The following is a 20,215-nucleotide window of genomic DNA, read 5'->3' on the forward strand; positions in this document are numbered from 1 at the left end:
AGGATCTCATGATCTATCTGGAGAACTCCCGAATCACGTCATTTGCTTGTGGTCATGTCATGTGGCTTTTTTTTTTAGTCCAGACACCTACATGTTGAATCAGGTTTCTCAATCAGCTGAGTCACTGGCTGTCTTAAAACGAAGACTAAACTCCTGCTACTTCACTCAACACTTCAGGGCTATACAAGATAAATTACATAATGAAATTCTGAGTTGATTATTTTTTAGTTTTGTTAACATATTTTCACAGTTTTATTACATCACCCACAACCTCAGTGACTTTAGCCGTACTCTACATATATATGTTTAGCTCAAGTGGATAAAGCTCTGAGTTGGTGACTGGATGATCAGGGTTCAAGCTCCAGCACTGCCAAGCTGCCACCATTGGGCCCTTGAGCAAGGTGCAACCCCCCCCCACCTGCTCCAGGGGCACTGCATCGTGGCTGACCCTGCACTCTGACCCCAACCCACCAAGGATGGGATATGCCAAGAAGGAATTTCACTACACAGTAATGCATACGTGACAAATAAAGGCAAATTAACATAACATGATGCAGCAGAGCTTTATTCTGTTAGTTTGTCCAGCTCACTCACCTCCACATCTGTCCACTCTATTTAAACAGATCACCTTTAATGTTACTGTGCTGGTCATTTTGAAGAGTGCTACAATAAAGCCTCATATAACTGGAACTTTCTGGAGTCCTCACAAAAATCTCCACTTACTTCTAAGCAGGGGAGATTCTAGGATTTCCACTCAAGGGGGGGCTCAGCCCCCAGTGAGGGTATAATAGTAAAAAAATAAAAAATTAATAAATAAAATAAAATAAAGGTTTGAGTAACAGGGTAGGATGGTAAACGTATTGCAGCATTCCACTGTATTGCATAGATGTGTATAACATTTGAGTACTGAACAAGCCAAATACGAGTCTTCCTGATCACACACACACACTTGTCCTCTGACCCTCGCTCTGAGACGCCGTGGTCTGCGGATTGAAGAATGTGCTGAAAGACGGGGAGGAGTTGAAGTCTGAAATTTAAAGGGGACTTAGGCGATCACCGATTTGTGTAGAGTTTATGGAGAATCGCAGAATTTTCAGGGGGGCTGAGTAGAACTGGCCTAGAGACGCCCATGCTAAGTTAGATTTCTGATTAACATGATTTTGGATGTTGCTGGAAAATGGTGAGTGAGAAAAGAAGCTATTGTTCGTTTGTTTTTGGGAGCAAAACCTGACTGTTATCCCTTATGTGTGAGATTGTTAGGTTTTTTTGTCCTAAACATTTTTTTAGACTTGTTTCTGTACAAACTCTTCTTTAACATAATATTATAGTATACGTAGACCCTTATCTGTTTGTACACTAGCTTGAGAATATGCTGTTGTTGATTACAAAGCACTTACGTAAGTCCCTCAGTCTGTCATATGTTGTTAGATGTAAATTGAAATGTAAATGTAGCTTTGGTAAATGCTATCATAGTAAACAAAATGGAAATGCAAGGGCATGACATTCAGAATTGTCTATTTACTCTTACCTGAGTAAACAAAACAAAGGTAGAAAAAGAAATGGCTAAGAAGAATCTTCCAAAGAATCGTTGTCCACAGCTCTCCAAAGGTGAACACGGTGTGAATACAGCGCAGTGTGGGCTTTGAACTGAGCCGACATGCTGTTAATTTCTCTTTGAAGCTGGCTCGAGATTCAGCTCACATACTGGCTGAAAGTTAAAGTCTGAGCACTTTCAAAACACCAGAAAGCAAAGTTTTACCCAAAAGTAATTAAATACCATAGCTTCAGAGGATTTGATTCTCAGTAGAACAGTCCTATCACTATAAACTCGTGAAAGTTGAAGTAGTATATCAACTAGTAAGACTTCGTGGCAGAAAGATTTCATAAAAAGTGTATTTCTGAATGAAGTATATGACACAAATCAGACTGCAGCAGATAGTGAAGGAAGACTGACATCTAAATTCTTATGACAAAATGAAATGGAGATTTTACTATTCATTATGGTTTAATGAAACAACAAATACGCCTAATACTAGTCAGCATATGACATTGACACAAAAGCAAATAGACGAATAGCTTTGGGAAATTAGGTCTAATTGAGGTAACACCATCAATAACATCTAAACAAAGCTGAAATGAACAACATTGATTATCTCACTATAGTGGCACCTGTCAATGAGGTAAAAATGGGCAAGCATAAGGATCTGAGTGCCTCTGACATTGGGGAAAAATTGTGACGGCTATACGACCTCTCAGAAACAGCAGGTCTTGTGTGGTGTTCCTGGTGTGCAGTGGTTAGTACAGTACCTACAAAAGCAGGCCTAGAAAGAACAACCAGTGAACCAGTGACAGGGTCATAAGCGCTTAAGGTTTACTGGTGCACATGAAGGCTAGTCCATCTGGTCCGATCCTACAGAAGAGCTCCTGTGGCACAAATTGCTGGAAATTTTAATGCTGGTTAAGACAAAAAAAGGTTCCATGTCTTGACCTTTTTGCTTGGCACAAGGAAGACCTCCACGATATACAATATTTATATCCATATGTTTTGCTTTTTTTCTCTCACTCTAGGTTTAGGGACTTACAGTACAAATATCAACCACTTGGGGGCTACACTTAATCACTCTCACTTTGGGCTTCTGACATTAGGTCAGCTTTTTTTTTTTTTTTTTAATTTTTATCAATAAGCTTGTCATTTTCTTTTACCATCACACCACATAAAACAAACATACAACACATCCCCCTCGAAAACAACCACCTCACACAAACACACATCTCTCCCTGCACACACACATACTCAACTTGCATTGGGGAAAATCAACGAAACAAAATTTGTTTATAAAAATATAATATTAAAATAAAACAAAACAAAATTAAATTGTTTATAAAATTAAAAATAATTAAACAAAATTACAATAAAACAAAATTTTAATTTTATAAAAGTTTATAAAAATTAAAAATAATTACAATTTTTTAATTTGTTTATTAAAATAAGATAAAAACAGAACAAAATTATTGCAAATGTTGTTTGTTATTTCTTTTCAAGTAATGCCTATATTCCCCAGTATGGCACCTCCATACTCCTCCTGCATGGACTCTAAAATCTAGAAGTTTAGTCGGTTTTGATTTTTTTGTATAAAGTCCATTGGAAATAGTCCAAGAATAATGCTTTTTTTATTTTTAACATTATGTAAATTATTGTGCAGTAGTTACTTTGCTACACATTCACTATACATTAACATTACACCTACTTCTGTTCTTCTGTCTTGTTAAACTCTCGAATGCACAGAGCCGCAAAATGTTAGGGTGTAAAAGGAGACATCCTGGATTAGTCCAATCCTGAATAAAAAATCTAAATGTAATTTCTGTCTATGGGATTATTGTAAGTTTGAGGATTCTGGAAAATTAAAATGTGTGGGGAAAAAACCCCTGCACTGCACCAACTCAGGTTTATGTAGCTTGTAGTTGGACACTGCACTTTATAGTCAGCTTTAAATGTGAAACAAGGAAAAAGTCAAATGTGCGAATAAATGTAAACAAATGCAGGATTAATGGGCAACAGGAGAGGACCTGATCTATGGATATTTATCTGAGAATGTTGAGACTTCCCTGAAAAAGTTACTTTTTTTTTAATTTACACACACACACACACACACACAGGTGAAATGCATACGTTAGTTAGGTATACGTTGCCCATGCTCCAGTAAATATGCAGTAACCGAGGAGGAGAGGAGGAGTTGGGTTTGAGCACCACAACCTGAGTGACGTTCACAGTCACCTACGGCGCCGGTTAAATACGGACACGTGGAGAAGATGAGCTCAAACTTTGGCGTTTTGTAAGTTCATTCGTCATCCTGTACCGCCGTAGCGCGCGCACGGAACAAAAAAAAGTCAAAAACAACACTTTTTTTAACACATTCTTTAAACCTGGACGCTTCATATTTTTTTTACTTCAACGAGAGCAGCGAGCCTAATCACGGCTCAGCCTGCACGCGCGCTGTCGAGAACCGAGATTACTTTTAAATGGCCGCTAAACCGGGAACGGACAGTCAACCGCAGCAGCAGCAGCAACACACCGAGCTCGGTTCCTTGGAGGAAACGGACGCAAAGAGGACGCCAGGAGCGCAAAAATCGTCCGTGCGCAGCCCGAAATGCGCGCGATGTCGGAACCACGGCGTGGTGTCGCGTCTCAAGGGCCACAAGCGCGCGTGCCGCTGGCGAGAGTGCCGGTGCGCGAGCTGCGTGCTGGTGCTGGAGAGGCAGCGCGTGATGGCCGCGCAGGTCGCGCTCCGCAGGCAGCAGGCCGGAGAGGTGTGTGTTTGCGCGCGCGCGCGCGCTCACAACGCATGCGCAAGCGTAAAAAACAAACATATTACTGTAAAATATTTTTTTTTTCTGTAATTTTCTTCTTACGCTTTGTTTGTGTTAGCGTCAGCGTATTATGTTGCAATGTCCTCAGCATCTTATGACATTGAAACATTTTCATTTTGACATTTTTTTGCATTAGGTTATTAGAGTATAAATAACCCAAAACATGTGCATCAGATAGCCTTCATCAACAACATTTATACCTGGATATATTTTAGCTTGTATTCTCGATATTCAGTTATAGAGCTATTTATAATCCACAGGTAACTATAGCTTTAGTGAAAGTTTACCTTGTCTATAAGTTTATTATAAGGTATTATACGCTTCTTTCTGCCATTCAGCGAGCTATTAAAGTCACAAATATTCATGCAGAGCTGCTTATTTCATCGACAGAGTAAGAAGACTCAAAGAAGTACTTCTTTCCTGAGACGCCAAACCTACCAGCGTTACCCCAAAACATCTAGCCTCCTGGCCAAGAATATTCTGGAGGGTAAGCCTTAATTAACACAGATCTCATTAACCCATCCACAGGGAGAAATTGGATTAGCTCAGGCGTTATTACCGATCCCTCTGGCAGGGAGAGGATCTATCTGTGATTATTTAAGGTAATTAAAATTATGCAAATGAAGGTGGGTAGGCTAATTGCCCGATGTAATGGGCAATATATACTGAGAAGAAGTTATAAAAATGCTGTAAAGTATAAATTAGTGAAAAGAAATAAAATGAGGAAGAACAGAGAAAAGAGATGGATTTCATGTAACCATATTCTTCTGATCTATTTGGTCCCTTTATTTATTTATTTATTTATTTATTTATTTATTTATAAAGTGAAACAATATGCTGAAAATGATTTTCTACTATATAAACTACATTTGCTCGGCTCAGGTTCTGTGTCCAAGAATAATCATTGCAAAATCATTATATTACAAATGTTAACTGCAATTACAGCTCATGTCCTTGCCACATAACTTGCATACAGACCACCAAGAGGTCATGTGAATATGTACAATACATAATAACCTGATGATATGTTTAAATACAGAGGAGAGTGTGACTTATATTGGTGTAAAATGAAGAGAAATGTTTTAGTTTTTTTTTTCTTTTTATAGTGAACAGGATATTGTGCTTTTGTTTATACATAGGATGTAAATCACCAGCGTCAGAGGACTGGCAGACGAGACTCCATTATCCTCCTCTTAGTGTTAAGATGAGAAAAAGGAGAGCTTTTGCTGATAAAGAGTTGGAGAGTGTGATGCTGGAGCGAGAGCTCAGACAGAGAGAGATGGAAGAGCTGCGTAGAATCGTCCTCCTTCAGGCCGCTGTGTCTCCAGGTCCTTCGCCTTGCTACTGTCCGCTGTCTGAGACGGGCGTGTCCGGCTACATGCCCACGTATAAGTCCAATCCACTGGTGTTTGACTGTGATCTCCATTGCCACACACAGGAGTTCAAAACCAGGGCTGTAGAGCACTGTTCCAGGGAAATCCTCACAACACAGAATTTTTCTGCATCCCTAAAATCGTGGGACGCCTGCAGCGGGACAGAGTCGTGTCTGGAATCTGTTCTTTTACCCTCGTTTCAAAGCTCACACTATTACTGTTGCAAAAACAGAGGAAATACAGAGGCAGAAAGAGCCCCAGCTGACTCGTCTCACAGCACGACGCAGAGTGCTGCTGCTGACAGACTGGATGTCATGTCAAAGCGAGACAGCACTCTTTTCCTGACCGAGGCGAAGGTGCTGTCACAGACTGAGAAGCCAGAAAAACACTGCAGGGCATCAGGGCTTGAATCACTCGCACACAAGGACTGGGCCACTAAACCCGACCCAATCAAGAATGGGAGGCCCTTACCGTTTTCTGTCGAGGCTTTACTGATGAGATGATAAGAAGTATTCTCTGTAGAATCTACATGGTTTTATATATTTGTAGTGATTTATTTTTCTAGAATATCTTTTTTTTTTTTGATAGAGGAAACCATGCTGCCGGATATTTAGGAATAATATGTCTTAATAATATGCCTTGGTTTGTTTATTGTGTGCTAGTTATTTCCAAGTACGTTTTAATTTTTTTAATTTATTTTATCTTCATAGTCATGTATTCATAAAACAGCCTCTACGTTTACGCCTAAGCTTTATTTTTTCCTGATTTTATATAATAACCATATATTTATACTGGCTTATAAAGATGCGTAAAAGTACGTTTTTGTTTTAAGTTAATGCACAGAGGAAGGCATACCATCAAGGCATCATTCAGTAGAATACATAATGCTCATCTTTCATGTATTTAAACAGTGGAGTGTCATTTTAATGATTAAAAAAAAATTCTTCCTTAAAAAAATCCATGGAAATGACAAATAAAGGGAATTATCATTGCCAAGAGAATATTTAATATGGATTTTTTATATTAATAAAATGTGTGTATATAATGTTTTATATTTCTTAAACAATATATTCAATTCATTTGTTTTTTTGTTTTTTTTTTGTAACAATGGATATCAGGAAGCAGCTTGTGGGAATTTAAAATATATAAATCTAAAATGTAGATATTTATCCTTAATGAGCAAACCAGAGGTAACAGTGGGAAGGAAAAACTCCCTGAGACGATATGAGGAAGCAACTTTGAGACTCATAAGGGAATACATCCTCATCTGGCTGACACCGGATAGTGCGATTATAAATAATTGCCCTTTCTGAAACTCGGTATTATTTGGATAAAAAGTGCAATTATGTAACCAGGATATTAAATCTAGTTTCAACATGACGTCTGTTTGTTCATGTTGTATAGCAATCTGTGAACAGATACAACTACTGAAATTGAAATGAACCCCATTCTGTCCAATCAGAATCATCTTCGAGAGAGAGAGACTGTAAATAGTTGCCATGTAACTTTTACATGGATAAAAACTTTATTTTAAACTGCACATCGCTTTTGGATGTTTTTAGGTGGTTACAGTAACTCCACAGCCTGTTTTTCTTCAAACCGCACAGCAATTTGCTAACAATTTTCATCTATAAATAAAAGAATGATCTGTTTATTGAATATCTGTTTATGAGAATTGTTATTGAATATCTATTGTGGAGAATTTCCTCACCAGCCTCTTAATGTTTTTATTTTTTTTTATTTTTTTTTGGCTGGTGAAATGAATTAGATTTTTTTTTTTTTAAATGGAGCTTGTTTTGTTACCAAGAAACTGAAAAAATAAAATAAAATAAAAAAAACAAGGCTTTTGTATAATAATAAAATAAAATAATAAATAAATAATAAAAATAATAAAATAATAATGATGATAATAATAATAATTTCAGTAATCAGTAACAATTATTAGAATTATGACATTAAAAATGACACTACAGAAATCACTTCTGACAATTAATATAAAATATTTAAAATATATGTTCTTTCTCTACAGGTTTTGTATCCAAGCACAATCTCTTTCTTCCCCTTTTTGTATCCGAGAGTGACTTCAGTCCAGTATACCTGCACATCTGATAAAGTTGCCTTAGCAACATTTTTCTTTATTCTCACACGATCGTGATTTTTTTCTGGAGCCTCGGCAGGTTTGTTTAGCCTGCAGCTGATCTGTATCCCACCTCTTTCTTTTTTTTTCTTCTCTTCCATTCTTTTTTGTCTCTTCATTACAATTTCTCTCATAGGGGAGCGAGATAGTTTTGACATCTCTGGACCGTGTGGCGTCAACACCAGTGATAGCGCCGTGCCCTCTTCTTTGTCTATCTCTATCTCAGCAGATCTCAGCAGTGTAGATAGGGGCGCCACATCAGGACGCTTTCAGAGGAACCTTAATCATTCCCATGTGAGGGGGAAAAAAAACAAAAAAGACTCTGGGGCTTTTTCTGGATTAATATTACACTTGACATGCGAAATAGCAGCACTTGTATGTTCTAGTTGTGCTACAATTTTTTATAAATTCATCATCTAATTACATGACATTTATTTATTCGTGTTTTTGCCTGCCTGTCTACTGTTCTCTATAGAAATCATTGTATGAAGGAAGAAACTGAAAGTACAATGACAATAGGAGCAATGATCAGTTTAAGGGAAGTTATTTCACAATCAGATCTTGTCAAGCTATATTTTACTTAGGATTTAAAATAAGATAAGCTATACCTAATGCTACGACTCCTGAAGAAAGCTCCTAACCAGCTAGAAAAACAACAACTACCTAAAGCAACAACTAAAGCATACAACAACCTTCTCACCTTTACGTGTCCTTAATTTAGTGCTTAAAGTCAATTGTATTTTCATTCTGATTTGCATAGGTTACAAACAAATGTGTGCCCTTTGCCATGAGAATTCTTCATGCTCATTTATGTGACCATGGATGTTAAATCTTTTGTTTTTAGTGACTAGAGAGTCCTCTGTATTTTCTAGAAAATGTCCAAGGTAGCTGAGGTGCATCTACATACACACTTTCTGCACTAATTAGGAATAAGAAACTTTCTGATCAATAAAATCGTATGCAATTTGTTCCAAACACAACATAACACAACACAACACAATGATAGATTTCATCCTTCAGATCGGTGACATTTCTATCCATTTTCCTTTTCACAACATATTTATTCTGCTTGATAAGTTTTAGCAGTTGCCTAGATTCAGATCCCTTGCCAAACAATTACCTAGATTAAAGGGAATGTAAATTACTGCTAAATATGTGTGTCATTTTCGACTGTTCTGCCTTTCTATGTGACTTCCTTAGCATTCTTTCCTCCCCCAAAAAAAGTTTCAGAGGTATGCAGTCCTGAATTGGGTCAGGATCGGCATGCTGACGGAGCAGATAACAGACTTAACCACAGCATTAGCTTTTCTCCGTTTTAAGAAGCAACTTCTAAGCCAGTGCTCTTGTTAAAGTGACACTTTTTTCCCTTCTTATTTGCATTTCAGTAACATTTTTTAACACTCACCACAGCTGAGGCTTGACTTTGCTAACCTAGCCAGTCTCATGTCCTATATGTGGACAAAAAGATATATTGCCACCATCGATTTATTTATGCTTACATGCTGCTCTTAGTCACCCCCAAATCGTTTATGTAAGGTAGACGTCAGTATCTCGTCTCTGTTGACAGGATATCAGCAACGTTTAGTATCAGGATTCACCAACTCCACTTTGATCCCACTGCCAGCTCCCTACACAGGCAGAATTTGTCACATTGACCCCCTGTGCCTGGTACATGATCCCAATCCCCCCAAAAGCACATCTAGGGTTACACACACTGCCAAATCCCTGAGTGCAGGGCTCTCTTTCAGTGTGTGTAGTTGGCCTTCTGCTCCTCACCTGCTGCACCCGATAGAAAGGCCACAGAGCTGATGAGTTTCAAATATTTTATTTGGCTAAAGTGTGTCAGTGTGATGGTAGCTGTTGCTGTTATTATTGCCAAATGCTGAAAAGAGAAAAAACAACTGTCTAAAAAGGTCTTGACCAGGGGCATTCGACTAAAATGAATGGACTACATAAAATTCTTCTTTATAACGATGAGTGTTAAAGGTGATAAGAGTAACCTTTTAATGCTTAACCATTAAGCAATACGTTCACGTCTATAAATGACGACAAGTTAGTGTGGTTAGATTTTCTAGCGCAACAGACTCTTGCCAGGTCTGTTTTGAATTTCCAGAGGGGAGAACAAATGCATATTTTTCCTGAGCTACGATCATCTAGTCAACTGAAGAGCCCTGCTTTATAATTGTTGGTTGTTTCATTGCAGCCATTTTAGTAGCATTTGTACATGTTAGGTGTTAAAATAATTCAGTGTATCGTGCTGACTGGTTATCTCCTGTGCAGAGTAATTAGGCATCCACAGATTTTCTCTAGTGCTTATACAGGTTTGCTGGATGCCAGGAGCATGCCTTTGGACTGGAAGAGAAAACCCGGAGTACCCAGAGGAAACCCTTTATTTATTTTGCTGGCCTGGTGCGGGTTAACTCGTGTCCCGCAAAGGTTTTGACTGATCACCTTTGTCCTATGATGACAGATTAATATCCAATTAATAACTTCCAAGATGACCCCGCCTCCATCCACAGGGCACAAGAGCTTACTGAATGGTTTGATGAGTATGGAAATGATGTAAATCATATCCTATGGCTTTTACACTCACCAGATGTCAACCCGATTGAACACCTATGGGAGATTCTGGAGTGTCATGTTAGTGTTAGACTACACCATCATCAAAACGTCAGCCCAGGTAATATGTTTTGGTGTTGATTGCTTCAGAACGTTTCCAGAGACTTGTAAAATCTGCTAAATTTATGAAGCGTTTCTGGCAGCTCATCAGGGTTTAACTTTATGTTAGGGTTGTTTTTTTTATGTTTAGTTTAATTTGTTGCCTGTCTGCATGCTACAGATGCAAATGGATGAAGATTTCTTTTACTTCTTGCTCATAGGGTTTGATTTTTCCACTCGGGAATGCTAAAGCTGTCTTTCCGCCTGTCTCTCTCCTTCTGTCTGTGGTGATTTCTTTGAGCCAGCATGGGGTCTGTGCCCACCGCTGCAGCTGTGTGGCTATACAGTTACCTTCAACTCCCAGTATCCATCTTTCTTGTTCCAAAAGCATAAACCACAGATTTCCTGATTCAAACTACAGAAGCTGAGAGCACTCAGGCTGATCCACAGTTCTGCATCTCAATGACATATAAACACATCTTCCTAGCATAGTCATATTTTGACAATTGCTTTTTATAACAAGAACCGAAGAAATTTGCTCATCAAATTTGCTTTAACCTTCACTGGAGGCATTTTAACTGTCTTTGGTTAGCAACAGGATGCCTAAATGCCTCTGGAGTTTCTTAGGCTGGGCAGCAATATTTAGATGAACATAGCTCCGTTCCCCACCCGATGAAACCATTAGCAAGGTATTTACTGTGCCTGGGTTTGTTTCTCCTCTACGGGTAACCTTAACCACCGGACAGCCATAACAGCCGACAGTCCTGGAAAAAGAACCCACCCCTGCGTGTTATGTGGTTGCTGCTCCATAAAAGTGGCATACAAGCATATTGACACCTTATTCCGAGTGATTGATTGCACCACTGCCAGACCCATGAATGAAAAAAGAGAGGTTATTGACACACAAACCTTCACTGATTATGTCTGAATGAAGGCTCCAGGAGCAAATGAATGTGGGATGTTGGAGTAAGAACTGCAGTTTGGCCAACGGTAAATGTGTGAGAGAAACAGAGAGAGAGAGAGAACGAGAGAGAGAGCGAGAGAGTTGACTTGGCAGATTGTTGGAGAAGTGAGATGGCGTGATATAGTAGAGAAGTATCCATCCCAGCTGTACAGCCTGCACACCAGCCAAGAACAGCACCATGTTTAAGGGCTATTTATTCTAACAGGATTATCATTACAGACATGACAATTCATGCTGTGAATTCTCAGGGAAAACAGGACCAGAGGCTGGATTAGGGATCGTAGCTCATTCTGGTATCAGTGGCAGCATAGAGTTTCAATTAAAATCAGAATCAGCTTTTTCGCTTCGGACGTGGGAGGTACAGGTGGTGAAATTTAAAATGACAAAACAGACCTCAGTCTACTGGAATTTTCATTATACGTAGGCTATACATTACACCAATCTCTCCAAGGTACACTCTTGTGCAGTTTTAAATGTTATTCATTGCCATTGCCAAAAGAAAAAAAATCACTTAGAAGTGACTTATAAGGAATAACATACTTGTATAGGCTTTCTTTATAGGAAAATAATAAAGCACGAGGACGGCTTGATGCAAAGTGAGGCTATTACTACCACCTTAAGGTTTATTAATTTTCCAATAACAGCATGTCCTGAAGGATTTTATTCTACATCATATTGGTTATTATATTTAATATTGTACAACTCCTCATTCTTCATCCTTAAGAAAGTCCTTTCTGAAATGTATTGACTTTTACAACGTTTTCTATTAATGTTAAATAAACATCTCATAGAACATCTTCTTCATAATATCTTTGGTCATATATGTATATATATATGTTGTATAAAACCCAGGGTAAGTTGTTACTATGGAAACAATAATACATTAGAACAAGTGCATTAATCTAAACCTCTATTTAAAGCCTAGCCGTTATCAAACATTAATCTAAACTTTCTTACCAATCGGATTTAAAGCTTCATCTGCGGTGTGGTAGAATGGGTTATACTGTTTCAAGTTGGTTTTTTTACCTTCACATATATTACATATTTTGCTACCATGTTCTCATTGATAGTAATGAATTTTTTTAAAAATTGTTTATAGTGAGCAGCAGGACGATTTTTTATTTTTCCATCTAATTATTGTTAGTATTGTGTAAATTAGTGGAATTCGATTTACCACTTAACCGTAAACCATGAAGATGATATCCAGATGAGGACGAGGTTCCCTTCTGAGCCTGGTTCCTCTCAAGGTTTCTTCCTCATATCATCACAGGGAGTTTTTCCTTGCCACCGTCACCTCAGGCTTGCTCATTAGGGATAAATCAGGGATGAAATAGTAACTTTAATTAAAACATTATCATTTTTCCCCCTTCTCTGTTTCTATACTTCTGTAAAGCTGCTTTGAGACAATGTCCATCGTTAAAAGCGCTATACAAATTAATTGAATTGAATTGAATGAACAGTTTTGCAATGAAGTTTTAATCAGTGAATAGATAAGAACTTGTGAAAACTAGACTTAATTTCCTGGTTACACAATTGCATATAGTACATAGTTATATAAGGGAAATTCTTTTATTCTCCAGCAGATGAAGATGGGTTCCCTTTTGACTCTGAAGGTTTCTTCTTCATATCGTTTTTTTCCCTTGCTACCATCACCTCTGGCTTTGCTTAATGTAGGAATACATTGGTGAATTTATCATTTATGTGCTGAATTTATACATTTTTGTCAATCTACTTTGTGATCCTGTCCAATGTTAAAAGCGCTATACAAAGAAAATTGAACTGAATCGACTTTTTAGTAAAAGCCTCCTGGTTGAAGCTCCATCATGGAGCTGATTGAGAAGATGTGAAGAGCGTGAACCTTCACCAGCAAACACTGTTAGGATATTTATGAAAATAATTTTGTTTTGTTTTACATTTTTCAAGGTTTCTGCATAATTCCACACGTTATTGCATAGTGTTAATGTAATCCTAATGATTGTAAAGTAGAAGAAAAACAGTAAAGATGAAGAAATCCCTATGATTAACTATTGCATATTTTTGTCAGTGTACTAAATGTTTTTATTGTACAATATATTTTTGGGTGAACTTACATACGTGTATGTTTGCTCAACAATTTTGCTAATAGCGGGTCTTATTAAAAGATCAACTCTTCAATCTGTTTCTTTTTTTCTTTTCAATCCCTTTCTCTTTTTTTTTTCCTGAAAATATATTCCAAAATATTTTAGGAACTTAGGTAGGCGTTTATACAACTGGAGTTCATACAAGTTCATATGAGCTAAAGTGTGTATTAAAGTGTGTGTCAAACCGAGGTACTGTTAAATGATGAAAAATTAAACCTATAGTTACTCCTCTGGTCAGTCTTGTTCTCTGGCAAATACTCATCACATATGCGAGCAATACTGAGACACAGACAAATATAAACACTGGCTGCTTATGTGAAGTCTCATGTCAATATTACCTTTTCCTTTGGCACTCACACTCTACTTTCCTAAGCATTACGTGGAACCATCAGGAGCTTTGCACCTTCATTCCATGGCCCTAAGGGCTACTAGCACCTTCCTCACTGTGGCCATTCTCTGTTTCAGAGGCCCTTCACCTTCTCCTTCTTCACCTTCTGGCCTGTCCCCTTCTGGAACATTTGCCCAGTAACACCAATCCTTCTGTCTTATGTTTTTCTTTCAAACAAAGCTATTAATCATCTTAATCACCCCCAATTAACCTGCAACACCAGATGCTCATTGCACGTCAAACCCTAGCCTGTTCCAGACAGCCAAACAGAACAAGAACCAACATATGGAGCAATTTGCACTAGGCAATTACACGTAATCCGGATAACAAAACAATAACAACATGGAACCAGGCACCTGAGGGTTGAACTGGTCCATAAGCCTAAAATGTTGCTGGAAGAAGGTGCTGCTGTAGACGATTAGACCCTCCGGGTGCTAAATTTAGGTAGGAAGTATTTCTACCTCCCTGTCTCAGAGACACACAAAAGTTTACTGCTCACACTGACTCTGACCAATGCAGCTTTACCAGGTTTCAACCACTGGGATTATGCCAAATGTTTGATATCTTAGACTAAAATACTTGCTTTGAATGCACATTTACACGTGGGTCTATCCGTTACACTGTTACGAGGACCGAATCATTCTGTTTGTGGCCAAGACTCTGACAGCTGCAGGGAAACAGCCAGGATCCTCTCTCTGTCGATGGAATTGATGATGCCATTGTGACGTTTGTGACACAGTGTCAGATTTCTATGAAGGGAAAAAACAGTCAGGGTAGGATTGCAGCATTACAGTGAAGCAAAGTCTGCATCATTTTGCCAGTCTCGAACCAGAAAACTGGGGCAGGAGGTGAATAAACACTCCATTTTGTTCATTCTCTGGCTGATTTAACTAGTTTGCCTTCATAAAAAAAACAAGCCTAAATTAATTTAGCGTTATTAAATCATGTCCTGCATGTGTTCCTGTGTGAGTTGGTTGTATACACAACTCACATTTCACTGACATTTCTTCAATAGATTTATGCCACCAAGGCCCACAAAATTGGACCTTGGTGGCATAAATCTAAAAAAAAAAGATTTTTCACTGATTTATCAAATACAGGCGATGAACAACAAGAGAAACAAAAGATTATTGCAGCCGCTTGATATGAAATACAGCTCATTTGCAAACGCGGATGATTTAGAACAAATACAAAATGCTTTAAGCAAAAACATAAAAAGGTCATTTGACCCGAACACCACACAGGGGTTAAAGACTTGCGTGACAATACACTGATACGACAAGGAAACTAAATAGGAACTAATCACGGAGCAGGTGAACACAGTGAGATAACAAACCAATGACAAGACAGGGGCAGAGAGGACTAAAACACTGATACTAGCATATGCTATGACCTAAGATATAGATACATATAGTGTAGAATGACATCACTAAAGTTGAATCATTTGATATCATTTAATTGGGTCTACAACAAACCTAAAGGGTTAATTAGCATTATAGAAATGTCAAACATACATAGCATACATTGCCTATTATAAATTACCCAGTAATTGAAACACTGACGTGTGACATGGTAAGAAGAGGAGGGATGTTTGCGGTAGAGTACACTCCATTTTTACCTCTGTCACCCTGGTGACCTGGGCATGCTGCCAGAAGCATGTGTAGAGGAACTTTTGGTGTCTTTGGGTATATCACTTGCACGTAAATTGACACTTGTTTCCCCTTTAAACATGCGATCGATCGAACGTCGAGAATTGACATGTTTTTGTCTGCAATACCTTTTGTATGTCAGCAACTATTGTACAAGACTTGCTGGCTACAACCCTGATTGATTGGCATCAGATCGTGAATTAAGGACCTGATATGAACAAATCAAAGTTTTAACTCACCTGATCTACCGCTAATAGCAGGCATTAAGATCTCATTACAGGGTTCCTGAATATAGCAAGCTGCTGTAACCAGGCAGTGGAGCCGTACGGATGAACCTCATATATCAGTGAGATTAACAGATAAAATCTGATAGGTGTGGTGATTTGTGCATCTTACACTCATTTGCAAAATGTTCAGTGATTATTGTTAGAGCCATAAATAATCTTATGTTCTTATATTATATAGTCCCATAAGCAAGAAGCTGTTGGCAGGCATGGAAAGGAAATACTACACATAGACTTGCTGTGGTACTTTTTTGAGTATAATTAAATCACAGTACTTTTTCTATGTTCCAGTCAAAACAAAGCAAAAGCCTACATTCCAGATACTTAATCAGAAGTAGCAATGTCTGAGACACAGTTGGGTGTGTTTACGATTTTTTCAAAGAAAATAGAGTGATAATGATCCTCAAATCATGTGAGCTGAAACCGGTGGAAAATCACAGCTCAACCTCCAGACCCATGGAAACGTACATCTACGCTGATCAGATATAACATTATGAGCACTGACAAGTGAAGTGAATAACACTGATTATCTCCTCATCATGGCACCTGTTAGTGGGTGGGATATATTAGGCAGAATTTTGTCCTCAAAACTGATGTGTTAGAAGCAGGAAAAATGGGCAAGCATAAGGATTTGAGCGAGTTTCACAAGGACCAAATTGTGATGGCTAGACGACTGGATCAGAGCATCTCCAAAACTGTAGCACTTGTGGGGTGTTCCCGGTCTGCAGTGGTCAGTATCTATCAAAAGTGGTCCACGGAAAGAACAGTGGTGAACTGCCGACAGGGTCATGGGCGGCCAAGGCTCATTGATGCACGTGGGGAGTGAAGGCTGGCCCGTGAGATCCGATCCAACAGACGAGCTACTGTTGCTCAAAGTGCTGAAGAAGTTAATGCTGGTTCTGATAGAAAGGTGTCAGAATACACCGTTCACCACACAACTTATTTACTCATAGTACAGTAATGTTCTTGATCATTACTCAGTTATTAATACTACTCAAGTCAGGGTGTTGTGTATTTCTTCCACCTGTACCTCTTGGTATCTTCTTTATGGGTTTTTTCAGGTTTTGCTGATGTTTTTGAGGTTTTTTCCAGTACAGATGTTTAAAAATCTGGCTATGAGATTCTGTTCAGCCCATACTCTAATCCACATGAAGCTTCTCTAGTAGCATGTTTTTAGAAGCTTCATACCCACCAGCGTGTTTCCGGCAGTGGTTGGAACGCTGAAGCTGTGTGTCCAACTCTGTGGTAACTGGCCCAAGCTATCGTTTTTTTATCCACATAATTATTTTTGATTTCCTGTGGTGGCTCGTTATGCATGCCTCCGTATCACCTTGCTGTTTGCTTTGGCCTTTAGGCTGAGCTGGGACAGCAGGCCGGTGTTTATTTTTAGTTTCCTTTTACGATGAATTGGACAGTTTTGCTCCTTGGGGTTCTATTATACCATCAGGTGCAGTGCATAATTTTGACACAGCTCAATTTGAGAGCTCTGTATGAGCACAGAGAATATTAACACCATGAAGGATGGTGTTCTGGCCCGTGCTAAAGCAATGTAAGCGTAACGCTGTTATGCCTGATAAGACCAAGCACGCATTCACATTTGACTAGAAAACAATGAAAAATGATAGCACTTATGCTTAAACTGTACTAATCTAGTTGGTTCCATCTGCTCCAAGAACATGGTTTACATTTTTAGTTAGCAATGAGGCCTAATTTAGGAGGTTTATTTTAAGGCCTACAGAGAAACCTGCTCAGGAATAGAGCAGATGTGAGAACAAAGAGGACATTTCCTGTTCATTTATTATGTAATTCATATATTTGTTTGGACTGAATGAGCAGTTGTATTTGCTTATACAGCATGAAGGATTTTTTAATCTCATCGCATAAATCTGTTTTTTTTGCCCCCCAAAAATATTAATTCATTTAAATGATAAATTGAGACTATGTAAGGAATAAAGCATGATGGCACTTTTTCTAGGAAAATAATCCACAAAATGATTTTTATTTTTCTCAAACACACATATCACAAAATAGTTTGCTCTTATACTACAACAATTGCCATAAGAGGGATATGTTGTGCTTTTATCCATTAATAGTAACATCTAATATTGTGAAATTAGTTATTTCCGGTTTTCACTTACAATGTACTAACGATAAACAGTTAATAAAAAGTTGCTCCCTTATGAGTTTCTTACTTTTACTCTTTCTTGAAGACCAAGAATAGCTGAAAATTCACCATATCAACAATTACACATTTTTATATGGTGCATCCACCTTATAGGTCACTGTATAAGCTCATATCTGACAGAATGGATAAGATTAAAATTAGATAGACAGACAGACAGACTGGTTGGTAGATAGATAGATAGATAGATAGATAGATAGATAGATAGATAGATAGATAGATAGATAGATAGACAGACAGACAGACAGACAGACAGACTGACTGACTGACTGACTGACTGACTGACTCGTAGGTTGTTTGGTTGGTAGACAGATAGATAGATAGATAGATAGATAGATAGATAGATAGATAGATAGATAGATAGATAGATAGACAGACAGACAGACAGACAGACAGACAGACAGACAGACTGACTGACTGACTGACTGACTGACTGACTCGTAGGTTGGTTGGTTGGTAGACAGATAGATAGATAGATAGATAGATAGATAGATAGATAGATAGATAGATAGATAGATAGACAGACAGACAGACAGACAGACAGACAGACAGACTGACTGACTGACTGACTGACTGACTGACTGACTGACTGACTCGTAGGTTGTTTGGTTGGTAGACAGATAGATAGATAGATAGATAGATAGATAGATAGATAGATAGATAGATAGATAGATAGATAGATAGATAGATAGATAGATAGACAGACAGACAGACAGACAGACAGACAGACTGACTGACTGACTGACTGACTGACTGACTGACTCGTAGGTTGGTTGGTTGGTAGACAGATAGATAGATAGATAGATAGATAGATAGATAGATAGATAGATAGATAGATAGATAGATAGATAGATAGATAGATAGATAGATAGATAGATAGATAGACAGACTGACAGACTGACTGACTGACTGACTGACTGACTGACTCGTAGGTTGGTTGGTTGGTAGACAGATAGATAGATAGATAGATAGATAGATAGATAGATAGATAGATAGATAGATAGATAGATAGATAGATAGATAGATAGATAGATAGATTTCCCAGCTTGAAAGACATACTGGCATAATGCCCTTGTTTTCTATCATGTGGAGAACGAGAAATAAAAATCTATCAATTCATTTCATATCAACATTAGACAAGTGTATTGTTACCATAGTTACCTGGTGGTTACTGTAATACCCTGTGTATACAGTACATGCAATACATTTTCTACATGATGACCCTTCAGAAAATACAAACACATGCGACTTTTTCACTTTATACTGAATGTTAAAAACTGCTTTTAAATGTATTCATAGGTCTCTTTTTGGCCGGTCTAATATAATAATGCATGAGAGACAAAAATATGTTTCATATTGCTTTATTAAATAAGAATCATCTTTTTTGGACTAGATGTAATCATAAAGACTTCAGGAGAGGAATAATGGCACAGTGAAGTGGCTGGCTGGTGTTTATCTGTATATAGTCTGTATATAGTCTACTGTCTATCAGGTTTAGCCTCTACCAGCCAAAGGAGCCACTTAGACCTGATGAGACCTGATTATCTGTTTGTGTGTGTGTGTAAGTCTGAAGTCTACATGGACACACTCACACCATAAACACGAATCTCTTTTCCATCAGTGTTCCAGCGCTCAATTTTGTTGATCTTATTTTTTTTTCTTCTTCAGTATCTTTGCACTCATTGGTTTGTCCTGATGCTATCAGAGGCTGTAAAGAAAACCACTTGTCTGTGAAACAGTAGAGTGAAAAGATGCTTGACTGTATCACCTTTAAAACTTTTGTACGGTTTACAGAAACAGAAGGAAAGCACACTAAAGTAAAATGGGTTTATCCATCATGTCACAGACAGACGTATGAAATTACTTGATGAGGACAGTGTGAAGGGTGCAGAAAGGGGAAAAAGATCTGAAAATGTTCTTCTGGTATACAGTATATTGATCCATGTAATTGTAGTATTGAGAGAAATGTAACATAAAAAAACCTGTTTACCTTTTTTTTGTTGTTCAACTTATCAGACGTTTTCAATCAGTATAAACAAATGAATAATTTTTATCACTGCAAGTCTGATATAAAACGAGTCAGGGCTTTCGG

General features: G+C 38.0%; 1 protein-coding gene across 1 annotated transcript; it reads left to right on the plus strand.

Moving 5' to 3' along the window:
- The first annotated feature begins 3,730 nt into the window (after nt 1–3,730).
- On the plus strand, nt 3,731–7,377 carry dmrt2b (doublesex and mab-3 related transcription factor 2b). Its single transcript, XM_058402215.1, has 3 exons — nt 3,731–4,308; nt 4,759–4,855; nt 5,508–7,377. The coding sequence occupies exons 1-3, from the start codon at nt 4,021–4,023 to the stop codon at nt 6,242–6,244; spliced, it is 1,122 nt and encodes a 373-aa protein (XP_058258198.1). The 5' UTR covers nt 3,731–4,020; the 3' UTR covers nt 6,245–7,377.
- Nucleotides 7,378–20,215: the final 12,838 nt, after the last annotated feature.

Source organism: Hemibagrus wyckioides, linkage group LG11 (assembly GCF_019097595.1).
Source record: "Hemibagrus wyckioides isolate EC202008001 linkage group LG11, SWU_Hwy_1.0, whole genome shotgun sequence".
NCBI classification, from domain to species: domain Eukaryota; kingdom Metazoa; phylum Chordata; class Actinopteri; order Siluriformes; family Bagridae; genus Hemibagrus; species Hemibagrus wyckioides.

Coding starts and splice junctions, on each gene's coding strand:
- dmrt2b (XM_058402215.1), top strand. CDS start 4,021: ATGGCCGCTAAACCGGGAACGGACAGTCAACCGCAGCAGCAGCAGCAA. Junction 4,309..4,758: donor GCAGGCAGCAGGCCGGAGAG/GTGTGTGTTTGC, acceptor TTTCATCGACAG/AGTAAGAAGACTCAAAGAAG. Junction 4,856..5,507: donor GGCCAAGAATATTCTGGAGG/GTAAGCCTTAAT, acceptor GTTTATACATAG/GATGTAAATCACCAGCGTCA.